At 36.6% G+C, this 15962-nt stretch overlaps 2 protein-coding genes across 4 annotated transcripts in view; one reads left to right on the top strand and one right to left on the bottom strand.

The window, feature by feature from the left end:
• The window catches only part of LOC107676529 (leucine-rich repeat transmembrane protein FLRT1-like), a 38364-nt gene extending 34708 nt beyond the window's left edge, over positions 1-3656 (bottom strand). The window contains exon 1 of one of the 2 annotated variants that reach the window (XM_016471089.1): positions 3486-3656. The gene's annotated coding sequence lies outside the window, so the exon portion shown is untranslated. Of the gene's footprint in view, positions 1-2376; positions 2415-3485 lie in introns of those variants that run through there. The other variant, XM_016471090.1, reaches the window with a different exon arrangement.
• Positions 1-15962, top strand: part of LOC107676530 (O-acetyl-ADP-ribose deacetylase MACROD1-like) — a 74072-nt gene that overhangs the window by 42933 nt on the left and 15177 nt on the right. Inside the window, exons 4-5 of one of the 2 annotated variants that reach the window (XM_016471092.1) lie at positions 7871-7900; positions 13285-13401. In XM_016471092.1, coding sequence (XP_016326578.1) covers positions 7871-7900; positions 13285-13401 — 147 coding nt within the window. The remainder of the gene's footprint in view (positions 1-7870; positions 7901-13284; positions 13402-15962) is intronic. The other variant, XM_016471093.1, reaches the window with a different exon arrangement.

The raw sequence follows: 15962 nt of genomic DNA, 5'->3' as shown, positions 1-15962 counted from the left end.
TATATATATATATATATATCTTGATATGTTTTGTTAACGTTTGAAAAAACTACTCATATTATTGATATATCATGATGATGATCATATTACCCACCCCTAACTGCATGTAAATTGCTGGGTTATTGTACAGAATCATTCTCACCAAAAATTGTACAGAGATCCTTTTCAACTGAGTCAGATCACCACCATGGATATATGCATTGCAAGCAGCAATAATTTTCAAAAACTGCAAAGCACACTTTGTAACTGTTGTTGAGAGCACTGAGTAAAAGCTCCAGATTACAAGTGTTTGGTAATGCTAGGGAGTCTGGGAAATCAATTGTGAGATTATTACAGTTGCCAGGCTAGAAAACATGAGCGAACACTGTATTATTGCAGTTTTAGAAGTACTTGCATATTGAATGGACACTCTTAACACCATACCAAAAGACTGCGTGATTGTTCCTGCTTTGAGTGTCAGGGTGAAAGGAATATGACTAAGTGTTATTTGTGTGTGTTGTTTGCCATTTTGTTCTACAAACAACAAAAAAACTTTCTGGTACCCAATATCTGATAGAATGTTCTAGCAACAGTAGTGATAGTTAGATCATGAAATGCTCAGTCTGTCGGCCAGCCTCAGACCATCCACCAGTAACAGGCACATCTAGGGCTGCACGATTAATCGAAATTAAATCGCAAAGGCGATAAATCGCAATTAGGCAGAAGCTGCGATTGTCATACGTATCTTTCAGTTAAGTAGGGTTCTGTGATCAGCAGTAAATCTCTATCCGAAGGCCAGAGGGCGCTCTCGCGTGGAAACTCCAAATACGCCTCGCAGAAGAAACCCAGGAAATGCCTATAGCGGTCGCTGAATAAAAAGATGATTGAACTGCTTTCATTAATTCAACATGACTAATAAACACACGACTACGACAATATATGGTTTATCTGAGTTCGTCTTATTATAATTTTTATTTTAATAAAGTATATAATGCAATGCTAATCGACATGGCCTATATCACCGCTTAGAATACTATGAAATATGTTGCGTGCCTTATTCTGTGTAAGAAGCCACATCATCTCACAGAAGGATTTATTTCAAACACTAGACTGACATCATGAAGTGAGTTTGGAGTAAAAACATGTCTGAAAGCACGTGCTGGGGATTTACTACTAATAACAGAACCAGCTTTACTGACAAGATGCGCATGACAATCACATTCGATTAATCGTGCAGCCCTAGGCACATCTCACTTTTTCCTCTATTCTGTACTGCCATGCAGTTTTTGTGTGCAAAGTGCCTTAGATGTTTTGATGCAAACCATAGTGGCTTTGACAAAACAATTAATTAGAAAGGCTATAGTCATTGATTTATAGTGAACTAGCTGCAATAAAAATGACCATGTAGAAAGCTCATAGCTTGTGTCTGTTTAATTTTCTGTTTGTGCATTTTTCACTATTGCTAACAATCATTTAGGTGTACTGTAAGTGACTTACACCTGTGTTCCTATTATTTGTTTTCTCTGATATATGAAAACATATATAGAAAAGTCAGTTGTGAAGCTGCTGTATCCCTATTGTAATTTGTAGTGCTGTGTTTTTGTCATGCAACCCACTGCAGTGACCCCACTGACACGCACGCCACTCTCACAGGCCCAACTGTGAATTATAAAACAAGCCTGCTGCTTAGAGATCTGCCAATGCTTTTATAGATATTTTAAGCTGTATCTGCAGTGAAAACAAAAACAAATCACTATACCTGAAAATACAGAGAATTTGTTCATTTCTTAAACTTTGCGTTTGGTTTTTTAAATGTAAATGATGTTACTATCACATTTTCTCATGTGTTTGTTTTGTTCATTTTCAGATGGTTGCAACAGAAAGGAAAAAAACTTTTAGACCATAAACAGATTTAATCTCTCGTGAGTTTTCTTTTACTGAGCTGTGTTGCTCTCCGCCTCTTGCTCTCTTTCTTTCATTGCTCATCTGCATTTGACCACCATGTTCATCTGCGTTAGAGTTGATGTACTCTAAATCTTTGTAATCTGCTGTGTGTGAGTGGAGTTGGGTCTGAAGTACTGTGATAATCCCAAATGTCTCACTCTTGATGTAGTTCATGTGGTGTTTTTGTGACCACAAGATGTACTTTGGTGGATCACTTGAGCTGCTTGAATTTGACAATTTTCTTTTGTAAAATTCTTTTTTTAAATTGATGTATAGATTATTTTTATGCAATAAAAATATTAATGCATAGCTCAAAGGTGCTTATGTAACAGAAAAGAAGTGTAAGCGTAGTTGTGGTGGTACTAATTAAAAGGTTTTGGGGTTGATGGGCTTGTGTTTGAAGGGGTGTGTGTGTGTGTGTCTCATGCAGTGTAAAGCGTGTTTGTTACATACTGGCCCCACTGTTTTGGCATGGCTATGGACTCATGCTGGCGACTCTACAAAACCCCCACTGTTTCCTGGCTGTCACCAACAGAGCAGGGAAATAAAAGATGAGAAATAAGGAAATATGATAAAATATAGAAGTATTGCCTCCATGTTAACGCACACACAGAGACACACACGCTCTCTCCCTCACTGCACTTACTGCATCTTCAGAAATCAAGATGATTTCCCTGAAGATTTACAGAGGAGTGCCTTTGGCTTTCATAAATAAGATGCAACCCAAAACTGCAATTCCCTCTTTCTTTTTCTTTCTTTCTTTCTTTGCACAGATGTCTTATTGAAAAACTAGATAGACATAAAATGAGAACTTTACTGTGAACATTAATATAAACAACAGGATATATCCATACAAAAACTATAAAAGTAAGTCATAACTCAAGCATCATGTTCTCATTTACAACCGCTATAAAATGCGTTCTGATTTACCTATCTCAGTTGAAATCACATTGCAGTGTAGGGCAATGTCCGTAATCTGTGCCATAAATATGTCTTTTAATATTCAATGATATTATTAGATGTTCTACTGTATTACATTGTCTTTATGCCGATTATGAGAGAGTACAGTGCAAATACACGCGCAAAGACGGATGCACTATTGCCCCGAACTCCTATGCAAACTCTGCACCAGGTCTGAAAGTACAAAAACAAATGCAAATCTTCACCAGATTGTATAGCTACCAGTATTTAAATAGCCATCGCAAGCAAACAAGCGCATTTAGGCACTATGCACAGTCGCACGCGTTTAATAACAGGTCATTAAAATAAATGAATGAGAGTCCCAATCCAGGATCTTATTTCAAAGCGCCTGCATTTAATTCCATGTGGCAGCCGCCTCAAACTGATTAAATAGGCGCTTAAGAGCAAACAAATTAAAAAGACAAATTAGAGGGCTAACGTACGCATTCAGCCAGAATATGTCAGTATTCTCTAAACAGCGTTTATAATGTGTATAAAACATATGTATTCTACCTCATTTCAGTTGAAGTCAGAGTTGAGCTGACTCAGACTGACCGTTGGTAACAAGTAGCTCATATGAAGAACTGTTTAGAGCAGCATACCTCAGTCTGGGTAAACGGCATCTTTCCTTCGTTTAAATTCTGCGAAATTTTCTTCTTTTCTAGAGCGCGTTTTTTTCCAGTGGTTTTGATTTGTCCCGTTCTCTGTGCTTTTAACCGTCTCAGTCTTCCGTTCAGTCAGTCAGGCGCGCTGTGACTCTCTCTCTCTCTCTCTCTCTCTCTCTCTCTCTTTCTCTCTCGTGTCACTCAGCGGCGCGCCTCGCGCTCTCTCTCTTTCGCGCCACTCCACCCCTTCATCTCCTCAGCGGAGTAACGTGTTTTTTTTTTAAACATAGAGCTATTAACATAGATCTTTCAACAGGATATTGTCTTATATATTACATTAAGGCTTATGTTAAATTATGTAAAATGTCGAAATATGTGTCTTATGCTTATACCATACGACAGTAAATACAACAGTTTATACGCATGCATGTGTATGTGTTAGGGTATAGCCCATATAAATTAATATCTGACTATTCTATGAACATTCATTTTTATTAAATAAATATATATATTTTTAAAAACTAACAGTAAGGTTCAAACTTTAATTTTCACCACATCTGACACAGATACTCTTGAGATAATACATTTTCATCAGGTAAAAGTTATTACACTCCAAGCATTTTCTTTAGCAGGCATCTTGGTGTTTGATCACTCACATGCATAAACCATGTAACCTTGCATTTCTAAATAAAATGAACAGCCAACTGGTATTTTGAAGAATTTTATTCACTTGCTAAAGCCAGTTTATATTCCCATTTGCCGCTTGCAGAGTATTGTCAATGTTTAATTAATGGAATGTTTACTTTTTCATTGAGACTTTGATTCGCCTTTTGATAATGTGGTTGTGTACAGCATTATCTGGTGTGTTTTTTTGTGGTTTTGTCATATTAAATTTTAATGCATGGCATGCAGTTTGCTGTTAGGGCCTCCCTCTAGGACTGCAAGTGACTGTGAGGCAGTGTGCATGTCCTGAGCTATCAGTGCAATGAACTGTGAGTTGGATTGACTTTGACTTGCATGTAATTGTAGCCTTACATAGAGAAAATGAAATGTTTATGAAGCTGTCCTCCTGAGGGGAGGTTTGTGTAATGTACAGTACATGTTTGTGTGTTTATGAATGCAATAGTTCGCACAAGCCAAGGTGTCTGCAGGGTTCTGGAGTGTCAGACATTAAGGACATCTGTTCATACATACAGTACACAACACGTCTCTCTGTCACTGGTTTCACCCCCTCTCCCTGGTGGCAGGCTATTTCAGAAACAGACTTCCGTTCCAAACACTTGACCATCACCTTTTCTGAATAATCACGCTTGATGTGGTATTTGTATGACTAATAAATGCGTACAGTAAATACTTATTTACAATACTTAGTTTTTATTATATTATATAGGGCTGTCGATTTAACATGTTAATTTGGTGCAATTAATTATGGAAAAAATAATGCATTCAAATGATTAACGCATTTAACACACCCCACCATGGTCTAGACCAGTTTGTCATCTTATTGTTCATTGCAGACAGTTTCTAACGAACATGATGCAGGACAAACGACTGACTGCGTGAGGTAGGCTGTTAGAATGCAGTTATATGCCCCTAAAATTCAAGATGTGAGGGCAAAATATGGCCCTGTATGGTTTTTTTGTCTTATATTTATATCATATGATATAGTTTAGCAATATCACATGAGCAAGTGTGGGGTTTTTCTCTCTCGAATATCTACACGATTACAAAAGTAATATACAATAGTTCAACAATCAAGAAGTCAATATTGTGTTTAATTTTAGGCACAGTATTGTCTATATTGTCTGTTTTGCTCAATTTCACCAACGAAAACCCATTAATACCTATTTATTATCATTATTTATGCAACGTTGAATCAAAATTGTTTCTTTCTAAAGCTTCTTATTGCAATGTCTATTTAACATTGCAATTCAACATTGCAATTGCAGAGGCTTTTCTTTTCAATTAATTTTATTGGCACATTATGTAATTAAAGATGAAAAATTATAATCATTTGACAGTCCTAATATGTAAGTTACTTTTATAAGTATTTATACTTTTTTATAGTTTTTACTTATACTTTTTAAGTCATTAAAAAATGGTTAATCATGTTTAAACCCTTTTTTCGGAAAAAAAAAGAAAAATTAGATCTAGAACTTTTCTGTCAGCTCCTCTAATTAATGCATTTATTATAAAAAAGCAAAAAACCCACTCTCGATTGCTCTCTATCTTGTGTATTGTGATGCAAACTCATGCTGTGCTGTTTTCTTGAAGGAAAAAAAATACTTTTCTCTTTTGTTCTTTTCATCTTTTCATTTAGTGTTTTTGTACCTGTGTTGTTGCACATTCTTGATCCCTCTATACCTCCCGGCTTTTATCTCTCGCTCTCTCTGTCTGCCTCTCCTCCACGTCCTTCTCTCCTCTAACCCCCAACCTTCTGTTGAACTTTTTTTGATTCTCAACTATTCATCCATTTGTTTTTCTTTTTTCTAATCTCTCTCTGTGATCCTAATCCACCCGTAAACGCTCATCATTGCCGTATATTGCCTCTTGCTGTGTGCTTTGCTGTGGAGTCGAATTGACACTAAGAATCAGCAGAGTATTTTTGTTTACAATCCCAACCTCGGTATTGATGTTCATGGACATTGTTTTCGTAGATCCATTTCTTCCTGCCTGAAAGGAATTGTTACAGTTCTGAATAAGAAGATTGTATTTTGTGAACACATTCCCGCATACAATCTCATCATGTCAGTATGCCTCACAGAGTCGTGTGTGTGTGTGTGTGTGTGTGAACATCATCATCTCTATGGTACTACTGTCACCCTTCCCCTGGGTAAGACACTGCACACAGGGTTTAAGCAGATGGCAAATCTCTCTCCCTGGGGTATCATCAACTTACAGCCTTCGCTCATTCTTTCTCCCACTGTTTTGCTCTCTGTCCTTCCTCGTGCATATCTGATCCCTTTTTTCTTTTCACTAGTAGATTTTTTTTTTCTGAGAGACAGAAGAGAAAGGGACATCCACTTGCAAATTACATCTTTCCTGCTCTGTCTCTCCTGTCTCTCTCATCTCGTCTGTCTCCATCTTTCCTCCTTTGCCCTCCCTGTGTAATTAACTACGTTTCAGTAACAAACCTTTGGGCTTTGGGGTTGCTATGGTTACCTCTCTCTCCATACTGTTTTCTGTTTGTCAGTCTATCTCTGTTGCTAAATTGTGTGTGTGCGTGTTTGTCCTTTTTTCAATGGCTGTGTGTCTATTCGTTTGAAAAAATGTGTTTGTCTGGGCTTACATTAACTCCATCTGGTAAATTATTTGTTGGCTCATAAGCTTGTCACTTATGCGGTTTAATGTCCATGTGCAGAGGTGTAATGAATTTTAAATGGGAAAAAAATAATCAGCAATCTTATTGCTCATTTGTGTTTAACTTCACTGTTTGATCATGAAACAATGTTGTTTTAGTGCTGCATTGTGCAACAGCCTCGTACTTGAACTCAAACACGATCAGCCCTGTTTGATGCGAATGGATGCAATTTTTCCTTTTTATTGAAATTAAAACTAATAGACAAAAACATTTTGCAGTATATTGTCTATCATTCAGGTCCCGTAATGAAAAAGCAGCTCTGTATCTAGTTTAATTTGTAAAATTGGATAAAGGCTTTCGTTTCACCTATGACACAGGTTCAAGACCCTGATTTTTACTGAATTGATGGAAATGTCAATTAGCACTTTGAATGACCAGGCTCATGACTGTATTTTGCTTAGTTTACTAAGCAAGCAGAAAACTGTAAGGGACATAAGGCACATCTATGCAATCTGACAAAGGAGCTTATCCACTATCTGAACTAATTATGGCACATTTAAAGGGTTCATATAGTGAAAAATATTATATATTATATTATATTATATTATGAAAAGTTTATATACACTACCATTTTTTTAAACAAATCCATATTTTTTTGTTAGCAAGGACACATATATTTTAAAATTCACAGTAAAGATGTTTATAATTATTAGCCAGAGCAGCTGTTTTCAACATTGATGATAGTAAGAAACTTAGTTGAGCACCAAATCAGCTTTGCCACTACAGAAATTCACAATAGTTTTTTTTACACTGATTTTTGGTTAAATGAAGATGGTGAGCATAAGAAACTTTTTTTCAAGGACATAAAAAAAATCTTACTGACCTCAAACGTTTTTAAATGGTAGTGTATTAATATTGAGTTCTTTAACTAATTCTCATACTTGACCTTCTCCCCTCTGATAGAATTTGTATTGTCAGTCACCAGTAAGACATACATTTGGTTTAAAGTCACTGTTTTTCTTGCTGTAATGTCTCTGACATCTTCCCTGAAGAGTGTTCTGTTTTCTTTTTGTTGTTTCAGCTAACAAGACACTTCTGGGTGGAGGAGGAGGTGAGTCAGTTCTTTTTCCCCCTCTTTTTCTGAGGCTGAATGAGATGAATCTAGACACCGCTCAAGAGGGAAAAGACATTAGAGGAGAGAAGCATTGGAGAGGTGAGAGGAATTAGAAGGTGAAAGAGAGCAAGTGAGAATCAGCAGGTGGAAATAAAGGTGAGAGAGCGAGAACGTATGTGTGTGATGGGAGCTGTTGTCAGCCTGAGGCTTAGCACTTTTCAGAATTTGAACAGGCGATCTCTGATAGCTCCGTGAGTGAGAACAGAGGCGCTATTTGAGGAGCAAAAGAGCTATTAGAGACCCAGTGAGATGAAATGAGCGCTAAAGTCTTAAACCATCTCTGATAGAGCTGCCCTTCCCTCCCAACGGACACACACACACATGCCCACAAACATCAACAAGAGAAAAACAATTCATCAGCAGATTCGGAATAAAACGGTGGAATTAAAGAGAGACTGCTTTTTCGAAACTATTTGCTCACTGTGATGTATTAAAAAGTACTTTGATCTGACAAGATGGTAGATCTTCTCAGAAATACAGTAAAGCCTTCAGATTTCTCCCATCTATCTGTACATACACAAGTCTTAACTAATATTTAAAGGACAGAAAATTACCAAGCTGCCATGATGTTTTGGGTATGGTGCCATGGTTATTCTATGTATTTTTGAACATGTTTCATGATAGATATTGTAGTATTGTTTGTAAGTACAATCAGGACAATACTGACATTGTTAGACATCCAACATATAAACTAGAGCCCATCAAATAAGTAGTTTTCTCCTGAGGATCCGTAACTACGTCTGCAATTATCTCAGATTGCACTTTTAGTCATTAGTTATGGGCCTGTAATGTTCCTGCTCCCAAGAGGTTCTAAATAATGAGTGTGTTACATGTAACAGCTGTTTTTCCAATAGACTGTGCACAGTGTGAAACTACCTCTAACCTAAAATTTCAACAGTAGCTATCTCATATCAGCACACCCTTTTCCACCAGACTAGCTGCTAAACCATCTTGACAGTATTAAAGAGAGAGTTCACCCAAGACTCAAAATTCTCTCATCACTTACTCGCCCTAATATCGTTCCAAACTTTTATTCATTCCTTTCTTCTGATTTTTGCCCCACATCTGATACAATGCAAATCAAACCTTGTTTGGACCCCAGTGCTCTTCAGAATATCTTCCTTTGTGTTCCACAGAAGAAAGTCATGCATGTTTGGAAAGACATGGTGGCAAGTAAATGATGACAGAATTTTCATTTTTGGGTGAACTATTCCTTCAGGACAGCATTCAAAAATAAAACCCACTTCTCTGGAATGCTTGTTCCTAACTGGCAAGTTACGGCATTTTGTGCAGTCTCTTTTTCTTTTCACATAAATAAAATGGGGTAATATGTGATAAATGAACATTTAATTTATTTGGTAGCAAGATAATGTACAGTCATTATCACAAAGTAAACATTCTTGTAAATTACTTCAATTATGAACCATTTAAAAGTAAACTGCAATATTTCACAGAACAAACAGACTAGTTGTCATGTGTGACACTATTAATGAGCATTGTTTTACAAATGTGAACACCGTCAATAGCTATGATAATTGTACATATCTAATTTTGTGCTTTCACGTTTTAAAACTTATTACACACTTGAAATGTGTTATGTTAAATCTAATGTACATTACCATTCAAAAGTTTTTTTTAAGAAATCAATTGATTTATTCAGAATGGATGCATTAAATTGATCACAAGGTGACAGTAAATACTTTTATCATATTATAAGATTTCAATATAAATGCTGTTCATTTTGAACTTACTGTTAATCAAAGAATATATGACAGTTTCCACAAAAAATATTAAGCTGCACAACTGTTTTCAACATTAATAATTATATATGTTTACTGAGTAGCAAATCAGCATATTAGAATGATTTCTGATGGATCATGTGTCACTGAAGACTGGAGTAATAGCTGCTGAAAATTCAGCTTTGCCATCATAGCAATAAATTACTTTTTAAAATATATTCTGTATATTACTTTATACTGTTTTTATTGTATTTTGATCAGTTAAATTCAGCTTTTGTGAGCATAAGATACGTCTTTTGAAAACATTAAAAAATATTACCCACCCTAGACTTTTGAACAGAAACGATAGTGTACATACCCTGTCTGTTTGAGAGGTGTGTGTGCATTTTGAAAGTGCATTCCGAGATCTAATGTATGTAATTTACGATAGTAGAGTGCTATGCAAATGAACAGAAATGTCCAACTGTTGACTCAGTATTTGCGCGTATGCATGTGTGTGTCGATTGTAAGCGTGTGCCGCTCTTGCTCTCTGCCCGTGTTAAGTGCCTGCGCGTTAGCTAATCAATACCAGTGATGAATCTGCACTTGAGAATCCTACTCATCAGAACCACGGCTCGCACACACAAACACAAATTCAGAAGTGCGCACTGCTGTATATTGACCTGGGTTTTTTATGCAGTTCCTCAAACACAAATGGCAAATGCGATTGATTTAGGCTTGACCTTCACCTCCCTTGTTTTAAACCTCACTGTCAAGTTCGTGCCTCTGCATGTCTTCCATCTCCCTTTCACTCTCTCTGTTTTGCTCCTCACCCGTCTCTCTGCCCTACGCCATCACCTCTTCTCCTCACTCCCTAAGACTCCAACACCTCTTTCCTCTCTATTTCTGTCGCCAGTATGCAAACACATTGGTTTCCTTGCACTCGCACTCCCTCCCTCTCTTTTTGTTGGCTCTACTCCTGAGGTTTGTTAAGGCAAACCTGGGTGATAATTAGGCAGGGACAAAACTATACATCAGGGAGGACACAGCCTCAGAGCATTGCATGCAGAGAGAGAGATGAGGGGTTAGTCACTGCCTGTTGGTGTTTAAAGCAGGAAAAGCACTAAAGCTGAGAGGGCAAAAACAAGAGGATGTGTTTAAAACAACAGAAGAGAGAATAAAGAAAAGATGGATGAGTTAGGATGTGTCGTATAGTGGTATATAGTTTGTTTCGGATACTGTTTTAAAGACTCTAGCACCATCCATGTTCAGTCAGCATTTTTGATGCACTGCAAAAACCTATTTACTAAAGTGATAGTTCACCCAAAAATGAAAATTCTGTCATTAATTACTTACCCTCATGTCGTTCCAAACCCGTAAGACCTTTGTTTTTTTCTGCTGGAACACAAATTAAGGTCTTAGGGGTTTGGAACGACATGAGGGTGAGTAATTAATGACATTAATTAATTAAATTACATAATTAATGACAGAATTTTAATTTTTGGGTGAACTAAGTATTTTAGTCTTTTCTTTTTCAGGTATAATATCTAAACATCCTTAAAACAAAATTTACTTGGAACAATATTACAAGACTTGTTTTCAGAGAATATATCTTAAATTAAGTTTATTTTTATTACCTCACTGGTGAATTGTTTTAGAGCATAAACCTCACTACATTTTGTTAGATTTATGCTTAAAACAAGAAGAACAAAACTATTTGCCAGTGACATTAGTAAACTAAGCCTCATTCAAGATATATTCTTTAATCACTTGAAAAGAGTGATTAAATTATTATATAATTATTAAATATAATATAATATAATATGATAATGTGTATAATAAAGGTTGTTTAGGAGAATAAGTCTGTTATTTTTCTTACTGCATTCTTTAAGCATAAATATTTTCCAATGGGGTTGTAATTTTTTATTTAATATTCTCTAAAAACAAGTCTTATTGTCTTATTACCTTGTTGTAAGTCTTGTCACAATTTAGCTTTTATTAAAAAAAAAATATTATTATATATATTGGATACTAAAAATACTACTAATAACATTTCTTTGCTGTGTACGAGACAGGAACTGAAAGGAAGAAACACGGTAAAAGAAAGTGCATAAGGAAGGAAAAAGAGAGGCTGTGAGTGATGGAAATAATTCATGCTGGATTTTCTACGTTCACGGTCAAATGGATCATACTTGGAAATGGCACACATAACTATAGGCGATCAAAATTTTCTGTTCATTACAGTGGGAGACATCAGTCCTGATACTCCAGATTGTACGAAAGGACACAGTGACATTAGAGTCTCTTTGGGGGTTTTGTTGCGTTTGTGGTGTAATGTTGCATTTTGGCATATGGTTCCTTTTTTTAAAACTCTTTCAAGTCTGTTTGTGAGATTTCTTTGCCCTGTTTCTAACAATCTGGAAAGCCACCCATGGATAAGTATTAATTGATTGTTTTATTTTTTGACTGAGAATGTGTGTGTTCTTGGCACTGAGTGGAATGTTGGTATTCTGGTTGAAAACCAGAGCGCCGGGCAAGTGTTTAGAGAGAGATAGTGCTTTGGTGTCAAGGGATTTGTGACATGGGCAAGCAGATGTGCCAGATCCAATCAAATGCTCTTACTAATGGCTGCCATGGTGACCAGCTCAGCCAATAAAAGGGTGTGTTTTAATAACACTTGTTAGTGCCGCTCAGTCCAGGCCAAACTGATTTGATGGGAAATTGAACTGCTAACGAATGCTTTTGTATGCAGAAAATGTGTGTGCACTGCAGATGCATGCATGCATGTGTGCGTGCATGTGGTTAGATGTTGCATGGGGTTGCATGTGAAGAGCACTTGTAAATGAGGACTGAAAAAAAAGCTGTGTATGCAGTATAGGAAAACATTATATGTTTTTTGTTCAGTGTCACAAACCCCCTATCAGGTAAGCAAGAAGCCAATTAGCACCTGCTAACAAGATGTCTGTGTAATATAAAAAGTGTGTGTGCGCGCATGTTGCAATTACACAGGAAGGCAAACTATTCCCAACAGGCCTACCTCGTCACCACATTCGCATCTTTTGCCTTATTCCTTCCTCTCATCCTTCTTTCCTCCACTCCAAAGCCCTCTGTTTTTTCCTAATCTTTCTCTCCACTTCACTATCTCTATGGTATTTCTCGGTATATATTCCCTATCTTTCTATCTTTTTATCACTCTATCTCTCGCTCTTATGGATTCTGAGCACATATCAGCAAAAGTGCCAGGGTGCTGAAAACCCTTGAGTAAAACTGTTATGGTCCTCAAATTGCTGCCCTCAGTGCTATGAGAAATCAGATTTTTTTTGTGTCCTCAAATGACGCAATGATGATAATTGTTGTCATGCAATATTTTTAGGAAGAGCTATGCAATGTTAAAGCATATTTATCCAGGTTTAGAATATATATCGTGCATGTTGGTAAACTGCAATGGAAAAATATTTGGATATTTGGCTATATATATTCTGTAATTCTGAAATTTATATAATCCTAACCAATAATAATAATTTAAAAATTATTTACTTCATACACACGTTTTTTTTTTTTTTTAACACTTTTTTTTTATATAAAATATTATCACATTTTCAGTGGATGGTGCCATTCATCGTGGGGCTGGTCCTCTGTTAAGGAAGGAATGTGGCACTCTGAACGGCTGTGAAACGGGGGAGGCCAAGATCACCGGAGCCTACGGTCTGCCTGCGAAACGTGAGTCACTCAACACACCAATCATCATGCAAATGGTATATAAACATCAAATGTTTTGAACTGTAATGTAGGATGATGAATTCAGAATCATTTCGTAGAATTAAACCTGGGCATCTTTTCCAGTACGCAGCTTGGATGGATAAGGCGAAGAGCAAACCTTGCTTGTGTTTACGCTTGATCGCTTCAAAGTCAGCGTCAGACTTTTGTAGAAACTAAATTACACTTCATAAATGTCATAAAGTACATTTTTTGCAAGGTTTTTCATTTCCCGTTTTAGGATTGTAAGCAGGTGTTGTGCAACCTCTCTAGCGAAATGTCAAACGGTCGCGTACATGTTGCACGCTGCCGTATGAATAAATGAATAAACCATCAACACAAACCTTTTTGCCTATCATTCTCCCTCCCTCCCCCTTCCATCTCCCTCCCTCTCTTTCACTCTTCCAGAGAGTGTTCAGTAATTATGTAGTCAGACAGTGTTTACAGAAGCAAGCGCACTTTAATTTATTCGCACACTTAGCAGTAATTTCCTTGTCTAATTTATGATCTCCCCACCGTACCTAGCTGTTCATAGACAGAGATGCACACGCTGCTGATTCTCCAGCCCCCCCCCGTCTCAACAACACTCACACATATACATACACACACACACAGATACACATCAGTATATCTAATGTATAAAAATTGCTCTTTGTTAAGATTTACTTAATCTTTAGTTGATTTTTTTCTCCAAGTTTGTTTTTCTTTCTCATCTCTCTCTTTGTACTGTACTAAACCGTGGGAAGTAGAACAGTAAATATCAGCAGTAATTGCAAAACTGGAATTAGTGTTTGTGTCTGACTGTGTCCATCGCACACTGCTTTTATAATGACTGATCTAATTATAAGTTATGTATGAACAGGTATTTCTGATTTGTGAACTGTGAAAATGTAACATTTCAAAATTACAAATTTCTGGTTTTCTACCTATTTTCATAGGTAGAGCATCATGAAGATGTGGGTTAGAATTCATTCCCTCTCTCTCTCACTAGATTTTTACATTTTCTTTCTTACATTTGTATATGCAAAACTGGCTGCTACAAATGTTTGGGTGTTCAGCCGATCTCCAAGTGTCATATCTGGGCTTTAAATATGGCTCAGGTCACTCCCTCAGTGGAAATCTTTGGTATTTTTTCATCCATTATGTCATCTACCAGATTATGAACACAATGGTCATTTGGAAAAGTAATAGCAAACCTCTCTTCAACATGTTGAAAGCATATCCTTTGCAAGAAGAGTTTAAAGGGATAGTTCACCCCAAAATTAAAATTCTGTCATCATTTACTCACCCTCATGTTGTTCCAGATCCATAAACTAAAAAATTAAAGCCTAAATTAAATCTGTTCATCATATAAAGTGTCCAAATCTCTTTACAAGACTTCAATAAAACTGTCAGATTCACATGGATTCATTTTAAAATGCCTTGATCTTGGATCTAATTTTTTGTTACCTGGACTTTCAATTAAGGGAAACTTCAGCTTTCATTCAAAAAATGTTTTAATTTTTAAGTAAATTTTTTTTAAAGGGGTCATATGATGCTTTTTTAAAGATAATTATTTTTTGAGACTTTAGTCTTTGCAACTTCAGGGATCTTATCTATTCACGAACAGCTTGTAACACTCCAAAGAGAAAGGAAAACTTGAAATCGCATCATATGACCCCTTTAAATCCTGAAAGCTGAATTATGTAACTTTTAAGCATTTAAATACTTTCTTCTATCCCAGCTTAATATTCAGAGACAATTATAAGTATATCTTATGCTGTTCAATACTGTAAATATTATGTTTCTGTGGTGCTATGAAAACTCCCCTATTGCTGTTCTACACAACAACACTCACTCAACCAGTTTAGAGTTGGGGGCGGGGCTATCATATTATTCAATCAACGATTGATGTGGGCGTATTTGGAAACTTTTTTTGAAAACAAGGTTTGTTTTTGCTGTTCCGTTCGGTGGCACAGAAATTATATACTTCAGTTTGAACCCAAAGTATGCGTGATAGTATTGGAAAGCATTTCTAACTACAGGCAAAAGCCCCTAAATAAAATCTGAGATTTGAGTGTTTGTATAGAGTATTGTCATGTTTTGACTGCCTGAGCTGCAGTTTGCACATGTTGTGAGTGATAGTTTGTGTCTTATAGGAAAACAGATGTATAGTAATAATACATGCACTGCCCAGGTTGAGGGGGTGAACTAGAAACCCAGTGGATCTCATTGGTGTATGAAAGGCAGAATGTGCAGCTCCTGTTAGTCCCTAAGTCCACCTGTGTACCAATACAACCTTGACTACGGACGCAACCATACAAAACAACCATTGCTAGGGGGGAGAAAGAGAAGAGAGAAGCATATTTATCAATACACACACATACACATACTCTTCCTGAGCCTTCATTTCCCTCTGTGGCCAATTAACCCTAATTAAAATCCACACAGGCCAATCGAACACCCTTCTCTCCTGTTATTTAACTAATCCCTTTTCTCTCTCTCTCTCTCTCTCTCTCTCTCTCTCTCTCTCTCTCTCTCTCTAC

Source organism: Sinocyclocheilus anshuiensis, unplaced genomic scaffold (genome assembly GCF_001515605.1).
Source record: "Sinocyclocheilus anshuiensis isolate Anshui unplaced genomic scaffold, SAMN03320099.WGS_v1.1 scaffold64, whole genome shotgun sequence".
NCBI lineage: Eukaryota > Metazoa > Chordata > Actinopteri > Cypriniformes > Cyprinidae > Sinocyclocheilus > Sinocyclocheilus anshuiensis.
This window is presented reverse-complemented; position numbering and strand designations above follow the sequence as displayed.